General features: G+C 41.9%; 2 protein-coding genes across 7 annotated transcripts in view; one reads left to right on the plus strand and one right to left on the minus strand.

The window, feature by feature from the left end:
* Window positions 1–21,007, plus strand: part of by (focal adhesion protein tensin) — a 180,557-nt gene that overhangs the window by 14,438 nt on the left and 145,112 nt on the right. The gene's annotated exons all lie outside the window — the stretch shown is intronic.
* Window positions 14,078–20,885, minus strand: LOC117153200 (putative sodium-dependent multivitamin transporter). Its single transcript, XM_033326995.2, has 7 exons — window positions 20,467–20,885; window positions 19,921–20,052; window positions 19,009–19,230; window positions 18,197–18,540; window positions 18,018–18,137; window positions 16,946–17,620; window positions 14,078–15,668 (listed from the first exon to the last, which is right to left on the minus strand). Exons 1-7 carry the CDS (start codon window positions 20,470–20,472, stop codon window positions 15,416–15,418), a joined length of 1,752 nt encoding a protein of 583 aa, XP_033182886.1. The 5' UTR covers window positions 20,473–20,885; the 3' UTR covers window positions 14,078–15,415.

The raw sequence follows: 21,007 nt of genomic DNA on the forward strand, positions 1-21,007 counted from the left end.
GTTCATCAAACTATTAATATAATAACCTTAATAAATTAGTTGTAAAGCCAAGCATCCGAGCATTCAATCGACAATGGTAAAAATTCCAATTCTACTTTTCCTAGATGAAGATCTTCATCGATAACGAATGGAAACACGAGAATCACCGATCTTAACGATCCTCATAAGTCAGTGGCTTCGAGTACAGTTACGCGGTTCCGCGGTCATAATTCTCCTCGCTTAATTGTATTAATAAATCCAATTAGAGTGGTCGACGTCGATTGAACGATAGCCAATAATCTAGCAGATGGTACGATCGAGGATACTGTCCGTCTGGAGGTGGGACCAGAAGTTTCTGCAGATTCGAGGTTCACTGCTTCTCGCGCTGTTTCCATCCTAGCTCCTTTGAATCTTCTGGGACGAGCTCAGATCGATCGAATGGAAATTCCATTCTCGTTAAGTGCCATGGAACAAGTTGGAGATATACGAATAAGAGGGGAGTCAGTCGTGTCACACGGTTCGGAGGCAGAAGGCAGAAAGAAATAGAGAATAGGAAGGGGAAAGCTGGAGCAAACAAGAGGGAAAAAGGGACAGATAGGTTACAGGAAGGGGAAGAGTAGGTTCGTAGAGAATCTACCGCTAAGACGAAGCAGATTAGAGCAGGTCGGGCACAGCGAGATTTCATCTATAGGCAGCCGCTTTTCATTCTCCCCTCCTTTTTCTCGTCCTTCCCTTCTGTGAATCGTTCCATTCTCCTGTCGCCCTTGAATACCTTCTGTCCTAACGATAGAACGCACATATAGTTATAAAACCGAAGGCCCTTTCGCAGGGATGTGTCTCTTATTCCTTATCGTCACCTACTGAGAAAAAAGGTGAAGAACCGGTTTCTTCGCCTTCCGCCGTTTAAAGAATCGCTTGTTCATTAATATGACAGCTTATTACGCACGTGCCTGCTGCCGATCGTCGTCCTCTTCTTCTTTTTCCCCCTCGCTCGGCCGTTTCATTGGGCGATTTATTTCGCGACTGGAAACGCACTCTCGGTTCGGGGGAAATCAATTTTTATCTTGTCAAGGAAGGAATATTTAAAACGTGATTGCGTCTTTTACGAGAGATTTCTGCGTGATTAACGATCCATCGCGTTAACTACATTACGCGGTTTCTTGAATATCTAAGCGGATTACTATCGATAAAGTGGTAAAGTGCTCTTTACGATTTATGCAGCGATAGGTTTGATTAGGAAAATCTGGTAGATGTTCAATAGTGGGTTTTAGCTATTCAGTTGTATCACGCTGTGAAATCCTCTGATCCTCCGCTCTAAAGAACGGGTTCAAGCTCTGTGGCAGGCCACAATGGGTCGATTTAAGGCAAATAAATGGGCCTTTCGTGGGCCTCAACGCATATCTAAATATTTCGGGCCACGCTGCTAATGTGTCGCTGTATCACGAGGGCACGTTCCAGCGGTCATTAAAGAATTCATTGCTCGTTCACGAGACTACGCGCATCCTGTTGGAGAAAGAACCGTTTGGGAAAGGGATTTCACGGAAACGTGTCGAGTGTCGGGCAACGAAAAGGCATTATGCAAATAGCCACAAAGCTCTGCCCGGTGACACTGGCCTCGTATTCCAGAGTCTCGTGCTTATAATCACGAAATTAATCACCGTGCATTTAAACGCTCTCAACGTTTCGAACGTTCGCACGATTTTTCTCGTTGAAAATTTATTGGAGTTGTTCGCTCGTACCTCGTATCTCGTTTTTTGGCAAACGTCGCTTGTTTTATTCCGCGAGAAGGATTCGTATTACTTCCAGACGAGAAGCGTGAAAGTCAACGTCGTGGAAGGGAAAGAAACCAGCGTCGACGAGCATGAAGACTTGGCGAGACGCAAATAGACGATTGATAAATTCGTCTGGAACGACGAAGCGCATCGAGATGCATGCTGGTGCCTTACAGACTAGAAGGAGCTAATGCGCTTTATGGGGCTGACGGGATATTGATGTGCATGCGGGAGTCTAACGCGCCAAAAAAACAAGTTTACCTCCAGACGCGAGAAATATCACCATTCGAGTTTAATGTATTCTTCAGCTCTGAATTTGTTCGTCTATTATGTGGATAGTCGAGTAAAACATTTTGCGGTTGCTATAACCTCGTTCAGATTAATCAAATAACTCGAATAGAAGCTTGTGTGAATCAAGTCATTCCAATGGAGTAGCTTGAATTCAAGTGAACTAACTTTGAGCAATGGTTGCTGGAATATTAGTAAAGGTGGTACTTGCTGGAATATTAGCAACGACGGATAAAATTCGTTTCTTAAAAGAAAAAGAAATATACATGTGTTTAATCGGATCTTAGTACGCACTTCATAAAATTGAAAGGTTACTTCAAGTCAATACTAAAATGCGTAACAATTTCAAGTAGCTCACGTTACTAAAGTAGTTTCAAGGGATTCTAAATTAAATGATTAAATTAATGAGAACCAGGCTAGAAACTCGGGAGAATATTTCTCAACTTGACTAATCTGAACCAGTCTTAACATCCGAAGCCGTCTTCAAAAATTAAGCATCCTTATTTTTGTCCGCGAACAGTTACTAATTTCCAACATGCTGTATCAGTTTTCCTCCTGTCAAATGTCCTGCGCACCGAAATATCTTTCCTAAGCGATGAAATGGCGGCAGAGACTTAACCAAAGACACGAGAGACAAGTCTCGCGTGCAAAGTTTTACGAAAAAGAGGAGAGAAAGGGTATCTGGAAAAGAAGACGACGATAATCTTCGTGGCTGGTCCGGCGCACGATGAAGAGGATTCCACCTTCTCGCCGCGGGGCATTATTCTACACGTGCGAACATTTCGCGGGAACAATGGTCCGGTCGTTAGGAGGAGTTTTCGTCCCGAGTTAGGATCGTGTCCGGCCGGTATTATTCCGACGGGTTCCTGGAACGGCGTTCGTTTGTCGGCAAAAATAAGAAGCCGTGAAAAACTGTGAAAGCTGCGGAGGTCCTGCCGAGGAACTAGCTGCCGTCGACTGGCAGTCAGGCAGAACCGACCACGAGGCTTCCCTTCCTCCTTCTTTCTCTCTACACGTGTTTTCTTTTCTGCTTTTTGTTCTCAGGCTGCTGCGAAGCCAGGCTTTTAGCCCTCGTTCTCACTCATCCTTTCTTCCCTGCACACACGCTCATTGTTCGAACTCATTGCTTCTCGCGAGGACATTTTCTGAAACTAATTGGCCCGTCGCCTCATTAGACACGAAACTCGCCCGCTAGATGACGGACTTGGTTAACGCGAATACAGTCCTGATTGTAACCCAAAAGTGGAGATCGCAGAGAGAGAGAGAGAGAGAGAGAGAGAGAGAAAGAGAGAGAGAGCTATATGCCAGTAGACTTTCAGTTGAAGTTAATTACCATGAAAACAGTATCTAGGTAAAAATGCAAGTTTTTATGGTGATGAAGGTAGTTAGAGGGAACCCTTTAGGATGTTCAAACTTCCTTGCAGTCATCACGAGAACACTACCTGGATAAAATTGCAGATTTTTGTGGTGACTAGAGGAAGCTGGAGGAAGGTCTTGTAAAATCTTCAAACTTCTTCGGAGTTAATTATGTGGAAAACGCTATCTGGGTAAAATTAACAGACTTTTGTGGTAGCTTGATGACGAAAATACTTGAGCGAATCTTTTAAGATGTTCAAACTTGTCTAAGACTTTAAATTTCATTCAGCGGTGCACTGCTCTGCTTTTTTGTGTCACTCCGGTTTTTATTTTTACTTCTCGTTTAAATTTCTTCGGTACACGTTTTATATTCCAGTCGTCGATACTTCTAGTATCAGAAAAAGAGAAAATGCTTTAGAGTGATATTCAGAAGAATTCCATACAATGCTAAGCGGTGGGAGATCGTCTAAAGAACCAGCGTTACAGAAATCCAGGCAAAGTTCGATCCACGATCGAGAGAGCACTCTAGACGAGCGAACGATTCGTTCAAGTGGGTGGATTGGTGGATGCACCCACGCAGTTCCGCGTGTGTACAGGAAGGCCGTGGAATCGACATAACAGTGGGAGAAGAGGCCACCCGTGGAAGCGCGTTTTACATAATCGGTCAGTCGGGAAAGGTAACGACGCGTTCGCGAGCCGGATGCGCGTTTCTCGTGAATATTCTCTACTGAAGAGTGCTGGCTACCAACGGTGGAAGGCGCCCGAGGACTGAACTCCTCCCTGAACTTCGATCCGTGTAGTTTAGATCTACGCCACACCTATAATGTTGTATGCCGCGTTTCGTCGAGCTGTTGAAACATGTTGCGTCATCGAGTTCATGTATCAATGTATTCCGGTGAACGATGTAATCGTCGTCTAACCGAAGGCGTAATAAGTTTATCGACGCAGACAGTTACACACATCATGGACTTTTTGTGGCGCTAATGAAGTCAGAAAAATTCTCTACCTCGAGATAGGTCGAAGATAGGAAAGAATAAAGTTTGCGTCGGAGAGAAAAGCAAGAAGAGAGAAAAGCAAGGAGAGAAATTTGCAAATTGAGGAACTGATAGAACGTCTCTTGGCCATGTTTGCAACATACTTATTTTCTCTTTAATTTCTTCAACTCTTCTTTTAAATATTCATTATATTACACGATTGCTACGAGTACATCCGTAATTATACTTTAAGAGAACTGTATTTAATTACGTCGTGAAATAGATCTTAAGATTTTTTATAGAAGCAGTTATTTTCATTTAATATAAATAAGTGTTGATGATTTTTATGACACCGATTTCGCCATAGAGGGTATGTCGCTTCTAATTAATACAGTATATTCTTATCTCAAAGGTTTGCAAATTTGACAAGGTTAGTCTGTGTCGAATACGTGTGCATCGTGCAAATTCTTGACTATACATATCGAAATTTTATTCCCTTCAAAACGAGGCCGTAGACGAACAAATTTTATTCCATATTTTCGATGCAAAATAACCTCCCGCCAATTGTCTGTTCCCTTTCACTTGGGAATTTGGTAAATACACTTATATTTGATAAACTATCGAGCTCGATTTTCTCGACAATGAAGCTTTCAACGTAATTTTATTATTCTTGATATTCTTTTCGTTTCGAGCCATAGAATCTTCTAGATTTCACTGGAGCCACGAATTTAGGCCCACAATATGTTCTCATCAGAAGAATCGTAGGATTCGAAGAAAAAGGGAAAGGTGTAATTTAATGGTAGATAGGGAAGGGTCCAAGGGTTCTAATCCGAGAAAAGGAAGGATTTCGTGGATGGTTGGGTAAAGACAAAGGAATATTCGTTGATCGACGACACCAGAGATCTTTTGGGGCTGGAAGGCACATCCTGACCTCCCAGTGAGATAAATCGTCGTGGGACCGAACTTGTGGCCATTCTTCGCTGCTGTTAGTATATAGCCACGCAACCTGTGCGTCCTTGCCGGTCGACCGGTTAATCTTGAATCGCCTGTACAACCTGTCCTTCCTGGGATCTCGAATTACGCGTGAAAAAAGTTGGGTGTTTCGTTTACACGGTCTGGAGAAGGGAAAGGAGGATACGTAAGAGAGGAAAAAGGAGAGGAACATCGCTGGTTGTTCGACATTCGGTCGAATCACGGTGATGTTAACTTAGGTGGCGTAAACCCCTGAGGGGCACAAGTGGCCGTTTAGGCGGTCCTGCAGGGACGAGATTAATGCGTCACTTGGCGAGGAGAGACCCCTCTCGAGCCGTGTCAAAACATGTGGACCGAAGTGCCACCAGCGTTCACGACAATTATCATCTCCACCAGTTAAACGCTTCCGTCTGCTATACTCGACGAGCAACTCGGACGAAGAAGTGGTTAGGATGAGTTTAAGAGTCGTTTCTTTGAAGGGTTAATCGCTGCTTGTTGCCTGTTCACACGAAGATAGAGATGGCGAAGATGGTAGAAATTGGCTGGTCAGATTGTGGAACTGATCTTAGGCACCCGGATCCTTTTGGGCATATAGAGGATGGCGTTTTAATATTGAAATATGGACGGAGAATGGAGTTAAACTATTTTCACGAACTTCTTATCAAAGAGATTTATAGAGGAGTAGATGATATAATAGAGAGTTGGAATCAAAATTTGTTATTCATCTAGAAAATCATAGAATTAGAAATTGTCCATTTATTTCCAAAGATCTGCGTCGAATTGCTCTATTTTTCAAGAATAAAACTTTAAAAAACATCATTAGTTAAATTCCTACGGTGTTCTTGGAAGAACATTGTAGAAAGGATCGATAGAGGAATTTCACCGGCAATTTGGCGTTTATCGCGGATCAGGAAATTCGACTAGCGCGGAAATCGCGGAAGGATGCCACGAGCGCTGAGCGGCACTCTTCAAAGCGATGCCGGGGAAGCTGCACGCGCGTGGGATCGTGACAGGCTCGTTGAGCGTGAACGACGAAGAAGCTATTTCAAAGGGAAACAAAGTCTAAGTCGTTAATCCGCTTGGCACTTGCCAGGAAACGGGACGAGTCGATAGCCGACCCCTACTGCACGACTAGGGTGCGGTTTTCAAACAAACATCGAAAATCGAGATTCGATTCTGGCACGACTTCGCAACATTACGTAATTCGGTCGTTGCACTACGGCTCTTAAATTTTGCCACAGTGGCGGTTTCTGGTCCCGTCCTAGTCACTGTTGTTTCTACGAAATTCCGAAATATCCTCTACTAGCACCGAAATAATAGTTCGTATCGTTAGCTCGTGCTAGGATCGGTGAAAACGTTTGCCTTGGCTTATTCGGACGGGCAAAGTTCCCGGGTTGAGTTGAAGTTTGGTTGTGTTATTGGATTAAGCTTTATAGAAAGAAGTATTAAGGAACCCCGAAAGTTTGGAAATGTAAGGATAAAAAGATTCGAAAATTCTTAAGCAAAGAAATGAACAAACGTAATGATTCGAAGGTTTGGAAGACTGAAAATTAGAAATCGGAACCTTTAAAAATTTCGTTGTTCGAAAGCTTGTAAATTGAAAAATTTTAAAAAATTTGAATGCTTGAAAGGTTTAAAACTTGAAAATCGGAGACTTTAAAGAATTGAAATCGCAGCAGAGATAAGTTACACGAACTGCAGCTATTTTATACCGCTTCCTTGATCTTTCCGGGCATCGTCCAACAGAGTACTGCCGTAGGTCAAGAATCTCTGATGTAACACTTAGACACGCCTCAATTATCCGTTGACTCATTCTTCTTCTTCTTCTTCTTCTACTATTCATCTTCTCAACAAAGGTTCAACATTCTGATATAGTATAATCACCCCTCAAAAAAATTACCAACTCTCACAGTCAAACCAATTATTCTGCAAATACATCAAAATAAACAACAACGCGGCAAGCACGAAGAAACATACCTAAGCGTAAGCGATTAAGAGCCGGCACGTGCTACGTAATGTAAGAAGCGTCGTCTAAATTCTGCCTCGATCGAGCGTTTCCCGGGGCGTGCCACGTCAAGAATCATTGAAGCCGTGTTCCGGTGTCCGATCGCGCCGCGATCGTTAACGTGTGTCAACGAGATGGTGAGTCCATCAACGTCCACTGGAGGCCATTGTCTTCATCCTGGACGAAGACGTTGTCGGTTAGGGTAAGATAGAAGAAACAAGGAATTCCCGAGGACGTGAATCGAACAGGGAGGGAAGGAACGAATGCATCGGAAAGGAAGAGGAAAGAGAGAGCCGAAAGAATGCGAAACGCGCACAGTGTGCAACGAGCAATCGAGTTCTTGGATTCCATGGTAATCGTGAGCGAGATGAACCAGACCCATAAAGCTTTACCGTTTCCTTTTACTGTACACACACATACACATACACGAATATGGAGTTGCTCGAAAAATTGGCAGCGAAATTTAGAAAATATTCGAAGATATTGCGTGCTTATAGAATACTTTTATTATTAAATATTTGAGACTTCGACGGAGGTTTACTTCAGATTACATGAATGTGTTTGTCCATGATTCTGTGAAAATTAGAACAAATCGAAGTTGTTTCGCTTTATGCTCTCAAAATGATATTTTCAAGAACTGTAATTAGTGTTTCTTGTACTTTCATGTTTGTATACCCAACATTAGCTAAAATTGTTTTAATCTTGGAATATTAGTCGCTCTTGGAATGTATATTAAGAATGCTACGCTCTTCTCGTATCACACAATACGTCATTATCGCTGGATGGCACGAACATTCTGTGGCACGTGAAAACACGATCTCATGGTAAAAGATTGGAAAAGTTACTCGAACGTAGAAACGTCGATACATAGAAGAAGAAGGAGAGGAAAGTTATCGTAATGCTCGGTACAGCGATGTCGAGTCGCGTTCCTTGACTGATTTTTAATCGGGTCCCATGTACGCCCGCGGCCACTAACGTCGTGGACTGGTTCTTTATCTGATTCCGACGCAATTATTCCTGCCTCGGGGGTAATTAAGTCCGATGCAAGCCGAATCGATTTTGATAAGCGATCGGGATAATACAACCTTCACTCCCTGGGATTGCACAATCCAATCGTGCTGCTCGGTTTTTATCGTCCAGACCTCCGGATGGATTTCTATCTCGTGATTGTTATGCCGGGATTCCATCGTGCAATTACTCAACACAGTCGTACCAATGGAATTAACGGGACAAACGAGCGTTTAGGATTGTTGGATTCGATCATTCTGGAAGTTGTCGTTAGAGATCATCTGCAAAGAATGCAATTATCATATAGAAGTATGATATTCCTTCTTTTTAAAATATGTGCCCTTAGCGATCCTCTTTGAACTGCACGTGACCTTGCGTGCCAATGGTATATTCTGTACTGTAACTTTAAAATTATCTTCATTCTTTGTAGAAGAACTTCGATGACCCATTATGATCTTTAACCCTGCCGTTCTCCTCGGGTCTATAAAATTAAAAATGAAAATTATTCAATAGATGTTATCGAAATGTAGATAGTATTTAAATATTTGACTTGAGTATTCGACATAAATTATACAGGTATATTTTATTAATTTTTGTGTTTCATACTTTATACGAATGAAGTATTTCATAATTTGAAGAGAAACTATTTGAAGGAACGAAAACATGGTTTTCTAAGATGAAACTATCTGATAGAATCTTTACTGTTTTCGATTGATTAGATTTAGGTAGCTGATATTGCAAGATTCTTGGTCCTCGCTAAAAAGTCACTTAGAATTTCCAAAAAACAGGAGGAAAGGAAGGGAAAAGGGATGATCGAGAGATCCAATGGACTCCATGGCTATCGGATAATATGCACATACGTATGAGCTTGGCGCACAACGGCCGTTAGAACTTTTGAAGCGTTCCTCTTAGCCACGTGGAATCCGTGGAATCGCATTTAAAATTGAAATCACTAGCCCCACTCGTTCTCTTCGTCTACCACGAACCTTCATACGCCCATGGTACATTGCTCGCATCAGTACGATCTTGATCATCGACGTCCCTTTTTCTAAGCATTTTTTTTTCTTGCTTTTTTCATTTCCCTCCACCTCTTCTTCTTCGTGCTATCCATTTTTCCCGCTGAGTTCCCACCCTTTCTTCTTCTGTTGTCCCCTCTCGTCGCGTTTCACGTTTCCTGCGGTCGCGCATACGCGGCCACACGGCGTCCCATGAATTTGCATGAGTCCGATCTGTCTGGCGTTCATCCAAAACGAATTTCTGTTGGCGATCTTCCTCGTGACCGGTTCATTCATCGATCCCAACCACCGACCGTGACTCGATGAGTGTTTACCTCGCCACCGATTCACGATCGGGCGATCAATCTCCGTTTTGGTAGCTCCAACATCGAGAGACCCGCTCGGGGAACGATATACATCGTTAAATCATGGCGATACTTTGGATTTATGGAGCTTGTTCGGTTATGACGACGAGGAATAGCGCTTACATTTGCTGACGTTTTTAACGTAGAAGATAAAAGGATAGACTTAGTGAGTTGAATATTGGACTAGGAAATTTGTTATTGGAAATGTTGGTTAAGATCTTAAGAAGATCTTTGGTAAATTAATTTGTATGCAGCGCCTTTGTAGAATTCATTCTGCATCAAACATGAACAGACTCCGATTGAGGATTAAATTCTCTCTTAAATTTAAGCTTAGGAATCCAGGATTTTGTCACAGAAGCTCCCAGGCAAACTCTTTTCAGTTTTGTATTCCATCACCTCTTTACCAGCGATTTGACTCGGATTAAACTCGTGATGCGCACAGACTGAGACATTTGCACGTAGGAATTTGGGGGAATTTGTAGAAATTTGGTTATGGAAACTCGCGAGTGAAATCACTTCGATAGCTATTCTCATCCCAAGTATCGCAGAAGCCAGAAATTGTAGAACTACAATGTCGTAGTTCTAGCTAACCCTGAAGTGGCAACATTCCCAGTAGCGATCATTTCACACGACTGTCCGTAAATCCGCGTCACGATGACCGTTAGCAACAGTTGGAGACAGCGATAGCCGCACTTCTTGTATCTCCAGAGCGAAGGTCGGGACAAGAGATTCACTGGGTGGTTTTGCGGTTGAGTCGTCTAGAAAGCCGAACGTTGAACGTACAACGATCGAGGACGAAACCAACGACGACTTCTTGATATTTCTCTCGAACATAAGTCGCCTTTGTGTTTTTGCTCGTTTTGCAAAGGCTAGGTGCCGCCGTGGCCATAAGATCCCCATGTATCTGACGTAAGATGGATATCGTATTCCCTATAATGCATAGCCGGCCGTATCGTGAATTCCGTGAAGAAGAGAAGGGGCTTGCGCCTGTTCCGAAGCTTGCTCACGAACTGTCTTTTGCATAGGTTATCGTGGAAGACCCAGGATATGGCCAGGTCTGGCATTTTTTTCGCCCTGGCCCTAACTTTATAGTCGCAGCTTCTTCTTTCCGGTGGCCACTGTCTTGCTGACCTTTTTATGAGTTTCTTCCACGTGCCTCCTGGAATCATTGGTCGAAAAGCAGGCTCCCGCACAGAGGAATCTTAACTATCCCATCGTTGAAATTTTCAAGTAGCTTAGATTTAATTGGAGCTTGTCTTTGCTGCTGGTATTGAGAGATGAACAATGTCGCATATGCTAGGAAACCTGGCAAAGAAGTTGTCGTGTAACTATCGTTGATCACTAAGGATGTGAGAATTGGGCTAGGTAGAGTTATTTGAGTCAAGCTAACTTTATATTATAATTACAATTCCTAATTTGTCTTGTAATTCGTCAAATTCGGTTGTGAACAATTTTTAAGCGATTTACTGTACGTTTCAAAACAGTCATCAGTTTATGTACAATTTATCGTCCATAGCATTTATGGCAGGGTAAATTTGAAATTAACGAGAGAACACAGTTTTCGTATTTAATTTTTCAAACGATAAGATACAAATGACACTTAATATATGTAGTTTTAGATTAACCTGATATTCATTTATCTGATCACAAGTCTACGACAAATAAAAAGGAAAGGATTTATTTCTGGTTTTGGAATTCGTGTAATTTTCATAAAAAGTTATGACTGCCTCATAGTTGAAACGAGACTTTCCACGATTGTAACAGGATCATGTTACCAATAAACATAAATTATTCTTTAGGAACGTTAATTAGAATACGCCTAACAAAAATGTTTGAGTACGTTGTGTAACGATATTAATAACGTCCTGGAGTGAATGCCACAGACGACGTTTCAATGAGAATATTTTCAAGGAAGGAATGCCCGTTTTTCGGATGGCTTCGTGATGGATTGGGTAGAGTGTTTCGTGAAAGGCGAAGAAGTCTCGAATGGTGGCCAACGATCCGCCCCTGGCTGTGCAGCTGATACTTACATCTGCCGCGATCTTATTGCCCTCCCGCGCTTATTCGTCGGCTGCATTCGTTCGTACTTTGTCGGCATGGTTGTTACAGCACGAGGTGTTCGATGTATCGACCTCGATCGAAGCATTGTTCCGTTTACAACTGTGGTCACGCAACGAACACTGGCGCGCTGCTTCTGCTTGACATCGTCCGATCGCTCGCAGCTACTCTTCTCCACGGTTTCTAATCGACTTTCGAAAATTACTTCCGACTCGTTGCGCTCCGAATCTTTTTCTAAAAAGAAATACATACTAGTCGAAGAAGAATTAAAGGATCTTGCGAGCAATCGAATAGCTTCGTTCGTTGTTCAACAGACCTGGACTTACGTTAAGAAATCCAATTCCATTGATTATAGGAAATATAGTTGAAAATTATTACAAAAGTTTACAGAAATTGGCTGATATAGTCGGACTCAAATTTTGTTCCTGACGGATAACACAGAAGTAGAACGAAAGATTCCACAAATCGAAAGTAATTCGTTGTTTGATAATGAATTAGAACCCAAATTAAAAAATTCATTTTCGTGGATTTATAGAAATATGGTAAAACATTGTCACAAGCGCGAAGAAATTTTTTGAATACATGCAAAGAATATTAGAAAATAAAAGTTTATCTGGTCAGCGCACTGTTTACGACGACCAACGATCTCTCCTATGCACTCAGCTCATAATCGACGGGAGAAGGTGGACCCCTGATTGTGCGGATATCCGTACCGGAAGAACGCTTTACGTTCGCCTCTAAAAGCCAGTCAATTTTCCACGAGGAGAAAGGACGCTCCACAAACAATTAGAGTACTTTCCTAGGTTCATGCCGCTCGTTGTAACTTCTAAAGCATTGAATCTGTTCGTGAGAGGTCGATTTACAACGTCCAGGAAGCGTATACAACTCGACTCATCGCGATCGTGTGGTGAACGCGATCAACGTTGTTTTTCTATGAGAAAACATGAAAGTTGTTTTCTTATGAGAAAACATTGCGACTCTTGGTTCCTCCTCGAGCTTGTTGTTGCGGTATGCAATTAAATTTTATAGAAATGACGTTTCAATACGCAAACGAGCAGTTTTACGATACGGACATCGCGAGATTTCGACGATGAGCTGCTTGTAAACCATTCGTTACTACCGGTTAAATGCAAATGGGTTTCTACAAGATAATCATCGTTATTTGTTCCACGGTGATCTTAGAAATATCCGTGAATCTTCTCAGATACTTTCCAATGTTCTATGACTTTTGTAGTATTTGGAAAGGAATGCTTTGTTCTCCGCGATGTTGAAGTAGAAACTCGGAGGAAAGCTCACGTTTTATTCTTATTTCTTCTCTGTCAAGTTTGAAATTAAATACTAGTGATTGAAAGCACGCTGCTCTCGGATTTCAACGTTCAATAATGCAGTCAAGTAGGAAATTGAAATGAAGAATTCAGTAAAAGTGGACGAGAATATGAATCTTTTCAACGTTCGATAATTAAATCAAAGTCGAAAGTATTCAGTTATAAAAACATACTTAACCCGTAGACAGTAGAAATTGGATCATGTGACATATATGTAGGTTGATATTTCACGTTTATTGTCGTATCGAACTGTATAAGAAATTTAATTTCTTAAATAAATCGGAAATAAAGATTCTTTTTCCTTGATTCTTCACTTTCACATAGATATAAAGTAAAATATTCAACACTCGTAACAGCGATAACTAAGTATCCATTTGCCAAGGGTGAGAAAGCAAGGACTAGAACGTAATTGGAAGTTTTATAATGTGTCTTCATTATCAAACAGCAAGCCTTATGTCGTAATACTAAAATAACAATTTTCTCTCATTATCGGCATAGAAGTAACCCTTAATCACGTTTACAAGAGATAGGGGTCTGTTTAAACCGCTATGTCGAGTATTACATCGAGCAGCAACGTTCTCACGCGTGTCTCACCTTTTTCCTTTTTTAAAGGGTCATTCGTTTTCGCACGATGGGCGCGCCTGTATCAACGAACAGCTACCTCAGACCCACACGGATTCTTCTTGGTAGTACGAGTGAAATTTATGTGGTCGAACGTGCGCGAATCGACGCACGTGTCCCACGAAAATTTCACTGATCGATGACGCGTACGAAACACCGGTACGTCGACAGGAAATTAATCGACTGTTCGTGAAAGGGGCGCGGCTGTTATTTTTATTCCAAAAAATATCGCCATACCGTGTGTGTCCAGTGAATTTCCGTCAACACTTACAAAAGCGTCGCTCTTTTAATTCGAGCTTTTAATTCTCTGACACACGCGTGACGCTCAACACATTCGAACGTAGACGTAATTCGACATTGAACGAGCATTTTCGGGCGTGATATTTCACGTGTCTCCCCTGTCCGTATCCCTTGACAGATTTTTTCCTCCTGTGTGCAGCTCGTCTCTAATTTACGCGATGAAAATTCAGTTGGCCGGACCGAGCCGAACGAACTGCAATTAAACGAATTATAAAGCCTTTCCCAACCATCGTACCACGGAGACAATTAGACGATAAATTACGACGATTCCGCTTCCGCAAACAACGCGACAGGGGGAACCAGTGTTATCTGTCTCACTCGATATTCACAAGTGAGAGAGAGCAAGAGAGAGAGAACGAGAGAACAAAGAGAGGGCGAGAAAGGACGTACCGTGGCGTGATGATCGTTTTCGGTGTGAAATTTAATGAAACGGCCGGTCGCTTTCGTTGAAAGAATCAATTATCTTTTATTGCGTGTCTTTCGCTATTACAGAGCGGTAGTGTGATAACGTGCCGTACAGAATGAAGTTTAATTAAACGTGTTAGCGGGTCGTTCGCGACCCATACTCCACAGTGAATTGCTCGTTGACCATTACGAGATAAGTTAAGTTACGCGGTCATTTTTCTCGGTGTTTGGCTAAAACGATACAACGAGAATTATAGTGTCTCTAATCCGGTCATCCCTGTGACCCAGATGCCTGGATAGCTTCATTCGTGGATAGCTCACATCCTTTTCCAGCCCAATCGTCTCTCGTTAAGTTGCAAATGAACAAAGCGAGGAAAAGACGACGGCCGACGGCGCTGGCAAATTTAACGCGCTGCAATCGAAACATGGTGCAAATTGGAGATTTTATTAATTTGCTCTACGACGAGGCACTGACGATGAGTTATGGCTAATGAAATCATCAGAACAGTTAATAAGTACAAGGAACAGTGACACTGGATCTCAACCTGAGCTTATTTTATTAATGAGTATTACTTGCAGAAGCTGGCTCGATTACTTTCCTTCTTAGGAAGTTGCTCGTAACACGAAGCAAATACGATATTCGTAAGTGAAATGCAAGTTTTTAAATCGATAAATTGTTTCGCTCGTTCTTGAAGCAAATCTTCTTATCTACGGGATTCGTGTTTCTGTCATACGAGCTCGGAAGCGTTGAATTTCACTTCCTCGCGATGTTCTTAATATCCATAGGATTGCTACCGTGGTGAATTTATACAAATTGTACATTACATCAACGAAATAGTATATAGAATTTTTGCCTCCATTTTTGGAAAGTTCTTTTGACAGATAATTTCAAACTTATAATGGGCAGTGCAGTTCCACTTGCTCTGAGATATCCATTATCTCATCGGAGCTTAATTTTCAATACGCTCGCTACTATTCTTATATTCTTTATTTCATTTTCTGTTCTCCAATACGAAGACCTGGCTGTTCGTAGTCTTCTGCGCGTCCTCCCTTCGTCTCCTAATTCGCGCTGCCAGGAAGGGGAAGAACAAGTTAGGCTCTGGTTCGCGAGCGTTCTTGTAAAATATCTTATTCGTGATCAGGCTGGTTACGTAGCCCACGATCAACGTGATTGCCAGTCCAAGTGGATTATACCACATGTACGATATACGATACAAATAAAAGTACGACGAATCGTCCGCGGGGCTGAAAATGAAAATGAAATTCATTATTGAAATTATTTGAAACTTTGATTGATATTGCGATTATATTTTCTGGATTAAACATTTGAGATTAAACGATGATAGAAGTTTAACGTTTACGAGTATATTGGATACCGATCGTTGAATAAACGAGCCGAAAAGGACAACGAAAAATATGACAAAGCAGGTTAGAGGCGTGTGGCAAGGAGAAAGCAATATCATACGCAATACTGGAACGCGGCAGGCATTTCAAAGAGACTATAATCACGGTTTATTAACGAGTAATTAGCGTTAGTTACTATCGTGGGAAACGATGGGAAGCAAGCGGCACGTGAAAGCGGCTCTCGAGTCGAAAGAAATCAGGAAGTAATCGCTGCTTCTTAACCGAGAGAACTGGCTACCATGGTATCGTTCCACGCCCATCATATCATAGCGAAACGTTTGAACCGACGATAAGGCGTATCTTAGAACGATTCATTGCTGATTTATGTACCAATTATATTCCGGTGTAACGAAAACTGCTCCCCGGTAACGAAATCTTCCGTTTCCGATAAATTCATCGCGGCTGCTCCTTATCGATTATGCCTGGAAGAGTCAAGAATCACGAAAATGAGGTGCTTACGATATGTCCGTATTTCCTACCTCGACGTTTCACTTGCATTTTTTGCTGTAACAACGTTTCGAGAGAAAATCGGCTGGTGACACGTGTGTACGATATTTTCTTATCGAAAACGAATCTCGTCAAAGCGAGGAACGTTCCTAAAAACGATCCTATAGTTTGAATAATATGACAAAAAAAATGATAGATGTTAATCGACTTTCGATGGACGTGCTGATCATGTCGTAAAGAATTGATTCCTATTTCTGTTTTCAAATTTATAAATGAGAAGAATGGTTAGCAGCTAGAAACGATTATTTCTATGTTTTCTTATGATCGCTTGAAGCATAAATTGCGAATATGTACCTGTATTGCTCATGAAGGGGGATGAAAGAAAGCAGTGCTTTTATTCACAAAAAGGGGAACAGTTTTATCCGTGTAATTATTCCATGCATGCATTAAAGGGAACCAACAAACTTGATAACAGAGCAAAGATATAATAGCCACGGTTTTCTAATTTGCCTCCGGAAAAATTGCTATTTCCGCCTATTAAAGGCTGGCTTTCTTTGCTTCGAACGAACTCGTAAAACCTTTTACAGCACTGGTATTCTCGAATTGGCTCGCGATACGCACTTTAAAAGCCTCGATAACAAGCTCGCTTTCTTAACGAGCAAGAAACTTACTCTTCGAATAAAGTTGTGTTTTGATGATAGAGGAGTAAGGTGGAATTGTCGCAGCCTTCCACAGATAGCGGAAGATTGGGTGTTGGTGGTTTCGGTGTACCAAATACTGCCCAAATGCATGTGATCAAGGCTGTGCTAGTGCCAACGATAGCTCCAGCCTGATTTGCCTTTTCCACGACCATGCCTAGTGTGAAAATCCCCAAAATGGGTCCTCCAATCGCTCCAGAAATGCCTATGGCAGCTTCGACCAGCGGTCCCATCGATTTGGCAATAAAAGCCACGGCTAAACACGTGAAACCATTCGCCACAGCAAGAAATTTTCCAATTAACGTGGCCTTTTCTGTTGGAAATTCTATACTAAATTTACGACACGTGGGCTTTACATAGTCTTCCAAAGCTACAGCAGCTAGAGAATTCAACATAGCGGATATGGTGCTGAGACTCGCGCTGAATACACCGGAAATGAAGAGCCCAGTGACACCTGGCACTCGTGACATTCTTTCAGCTGCGAAATATGGCATTATCTTGTCGAAGCTTGAGATTTTACCGGATGTAACTGGGTCGCAGTTTCTGTAGACAGCGTAGAGGATTAGACCGCAGAACGCTGTCAAAGAACCTAAGAGTAAAGTGAGTGGGCCGCTGAGAATGAGCGCGCGTTGCGAAGATTTGAGACTCCTAATGACAGAAAATCCAATTTAGATCTTATACAAAATTTAAATCAATTAAAATATGTATCAGAGACCGGCGTATTTTGACAAATTACTGCTGGACATGGAATAGTAATTTCTTATTTAATCTTCGAATCATTCATTATTTTATACTTTCGATACATTTTATTCTACAATTCCTTAACGTATCTGCTTTTTTACTTGCCATTCTAGAATTGGTCGATAGCGTACATCCAATGATTGAGATAATTGAGCAAATTAAATAAAAATTACATGAGCGGTCGAATAACATGTAGATAACGCTAATCGTGAGTATTCGAAGACTAAAGAGAAGCGGTGCCTGACTCGATATCTAAGCCACCGGTATCGAATTAATTATTATATAAATGATTATAAATACTCACTTGGCAGTGAGTAAGCGCTGAACTTGGATCTGATTAACCGCGTATAAAGACAGAAACATGGTAGTCCCACCAATCAGTAATGCCCACCATGTATGCCTTATAGTTGGATCAATCCTGAAACTAAAAATCAACAAATTTTTCAACTATCTGACCTCGTATAAATTTACTGATGTTCTTACTCGAAGAATTCTATTCGACCATCCTCTTGAGCGATGCTCCACACATTGGATAAGCCTCCGTCAAGGTCGCTAGCGGCGATACTCAGGACGCACAAAAGTGCGGTGAATATCAGTACTGCTTGAAAGACGTCGGTGATGAGGACAGCCTTGATGCCACCTACGGTCGAGTAGAAGGTGCAAATCAGGCCGATCAGCACGATGCTCATGTTCCCTGACAGACCAGTGGTCGCTTCTAGTGCCAACGAAGGCGCGAATAATACTATTCCAGTGTACAAAAGTAGCTGCAGGAAATTAGCAGTGCTGGCTAGTAGTCGTGCTCCTACTCCAAATCGTTTCTCTAGATACTGAGAGAAAGACAGTGTTACAAGAAAGCAGCTTATGTGTTAACTTATCGTAAATTACGAATTATGAATTGAAAATAGAGAATTGATGAAGCGCGATTGATTTATCAACTTCTGCCTCTAAACTGTCTTTCTTTTTTTTTAATATTGCAATAGAAGATCACGATGAAAGCTTTGAAGCTTGAAACTGATGGAAAATAACTTTTTATAAAATGTGATACCATCTATTAGCATTGGACTGCAAATTATTTTTTTAAATGCTAGAAGGAAAGGATCACGAAGATGATCTTCTAATTTGAGATTATGGATCAACGATGGTTGTTAACGAGGTACGATTGATTTATCCAGTCCTGATTTCAAATCGAGTTCATAAATACTGGAAAAGAAATGATCACGAAGGTTATTTCTAAGTGCCAAATTGTGGGAATGATTGGCGATATAGTACGATTGATTGATTAGAAAATCATATACCTCATAGACACTCATGGTGTTCAATTCCGTGAAAACGGGAAGATAGAGATACAAGACGATTGGTGTACCAAAGAAACCACCCAGGTACAACAGCGTGACTTGCGTGCCGTGAATGTAAGTTTCTGCGCTGATTCCTAACACCGTGATCGCTGACATGAAAGACACCATCAGTGCGATCGATAAAGGAACGACGCCCATCGTTCGATTGGCTGAGAAGTACTCCTGTTGTAATAATCGTGAAACATTGGTTAACGCATTGCTATATTCGTTCGATCGTTTGAGCGTTGCTGCTGACACTACTGTTACGTTTTACTAAGTTTTAATGCGTTTCGACAAACTTAGAGATAAGATTATATAAAAATAATTGTCCATTTTACACAAGAGTGAATTGATCCTTTGATGTAATAATTTTATTTGAAAGAAGTATTTCGATCTGCAATGAATTATTTCGACCGTCAATTTGTCCGTAGCAGAAGTAAAACCGAAAACCACGCTATCCATTCTGTGTATCGTTACTATCGCCTGATCGATCGTATTCTGCGAGTGGACATTTTACTCCTGGCCCTCTAACTTGATTCGTAATAACGTTTCAGCGTTAATTAACTTTCTGTCTTTGCGGTCGTTCGTGGAAGTTGGCTCGCGGCTAACCCGATAAATTAAATAGCGCTCTGGATAGTTGGCAATTTGTGTCGATGGCAATATTTATCGCGCGGCTAGATCGATCGGTGCGATAACGGTGAAAGATCTGAGGCATGGAACGCTGGACCTATGTCGTGATCTAAGAACGTGCCAGCTCTAGGTATGTACAATCCTGTTCTGACGCAGTTTATCACGGATATTGGATCGCGCGGCGTTGTAGACTCGATGTCGATTCGATCGTCCGTGGCGAAATTAATTTTCCAAGGGCTTAACCTCGGCCGTGCGTTGCCTGCCTCCGGTGAATCGGTAGTAGATCCCAATGCCGGTTGAGATCGACAGCATTAGACCGATGACAAGATAATCCGGCCATTGAAGCGTCGATGTATCATTATCCTTGCTCTGCTCCTGCAAACGTATCCCCACGTTTTCCCCTTTTATTAAACTCCCTTTCGAGTAAATTGTTGGTTTTCCGATTCACTCGGTCTACAACAACACCACCTTCGATTTTATCCCAACCCTGGTGAATCTCTGTTTATCTTAGCTCCGCGAGATGAGACTAATTCGTGATGTGTAGGGTGAAATTAGCGAGTGGAATCGATTAACATCAGGTGAAAGGTGTGTAAATGATGGATCAGTTGGATGTTATTAAAAGGACATTAAAGGACGTCAATGAATTTAGAGAGAGAGTAATTAAATTGATGCAATTAAGATTAACCGAGAAACACGTCGATAAAGATTCAATCGTCCACCGTTCACCAGAGTTGAACTACAGGAGAGAAAGGCTATCTATTGGAAGATTTCTATGGAAAGAACACTCACGTCCATTCTATAGGATCCACTCGTGTGATACCATCAACTCGCGATGGACGAGAAATTCGATATCGCGAGCTTGTTTGCCCGAGTATCGTGCTTCTTCCTGAATCGTTTCTGCGGCGACGAGGGAACAGGCTGTGAACGTAACACACTGGCGGCCGATGGTCCCAACCGTGAGCTGATAGCACGAAGAAAAGGCGCGCGCGAATTCTCAGAGAGAGGATCCCTTGGAGAAGTCGTCACCTGCGTGTTTTGTGGTCGAGTGTGTTCGTTCGAACGAGCAGAAAAGAGGCGAGGATGAAGCGGTCCATTACGTAAAGCTTGGCTCAGCATATTTCCTGTCAAATGCACGCAAAGCCTCGCCACTTTAACGAACGTTCGAAAAACGGTGGTAAATTCAGGTAATATTCAGCCAGCCGGCTAAGCGTGCCAATGGACGAGGAAAAATATGATGGAGAGAGAAAGAGAGAGAAGGAAGATTATGAAGAAGGCGGTTTATAAATTGTAGGAGATTATAATGGGACTATTCTCTCGCCATAATATAAAT

Source organism: Bombus vancouverensis, chromosome 11 (genome assembly GCF_051014615.1).
Source record: "Bombus vancouverensis nearcticus chromosome 11, iyBomVanc1_principal, whole genome shotgun sequence".
Taxonomy (NCBI): domain Eukaryota; kingdom Metazoa; phylum Arthropoda; class Insecta; order Hymenoptera; family Apidae; genus Bombus; species Bombus vancouverensis.

What these genes read in the sequence shown, in the direction of transcription:
- LOC117153200 (XM_033326995.2), bottom strand. An exon ending in GCAGGCAACGCACGGCCGAG is followed by an intron (nt 19,231 to 19,920) that starts GTTAAGCCCTTG and finishes TTATTACAACAG; the next exon opens with GAGTACTTCTCAGCCAATCG. An exon ending in CAGCGCTTACTCACTGCCAA is followed by an intron (nt 17,621 to 18,017) that starts GTGAGTATTTAT and finishes TTCTGTCATTAG; the next exon opens with GAGTCTCAAATCTTCGCAAC.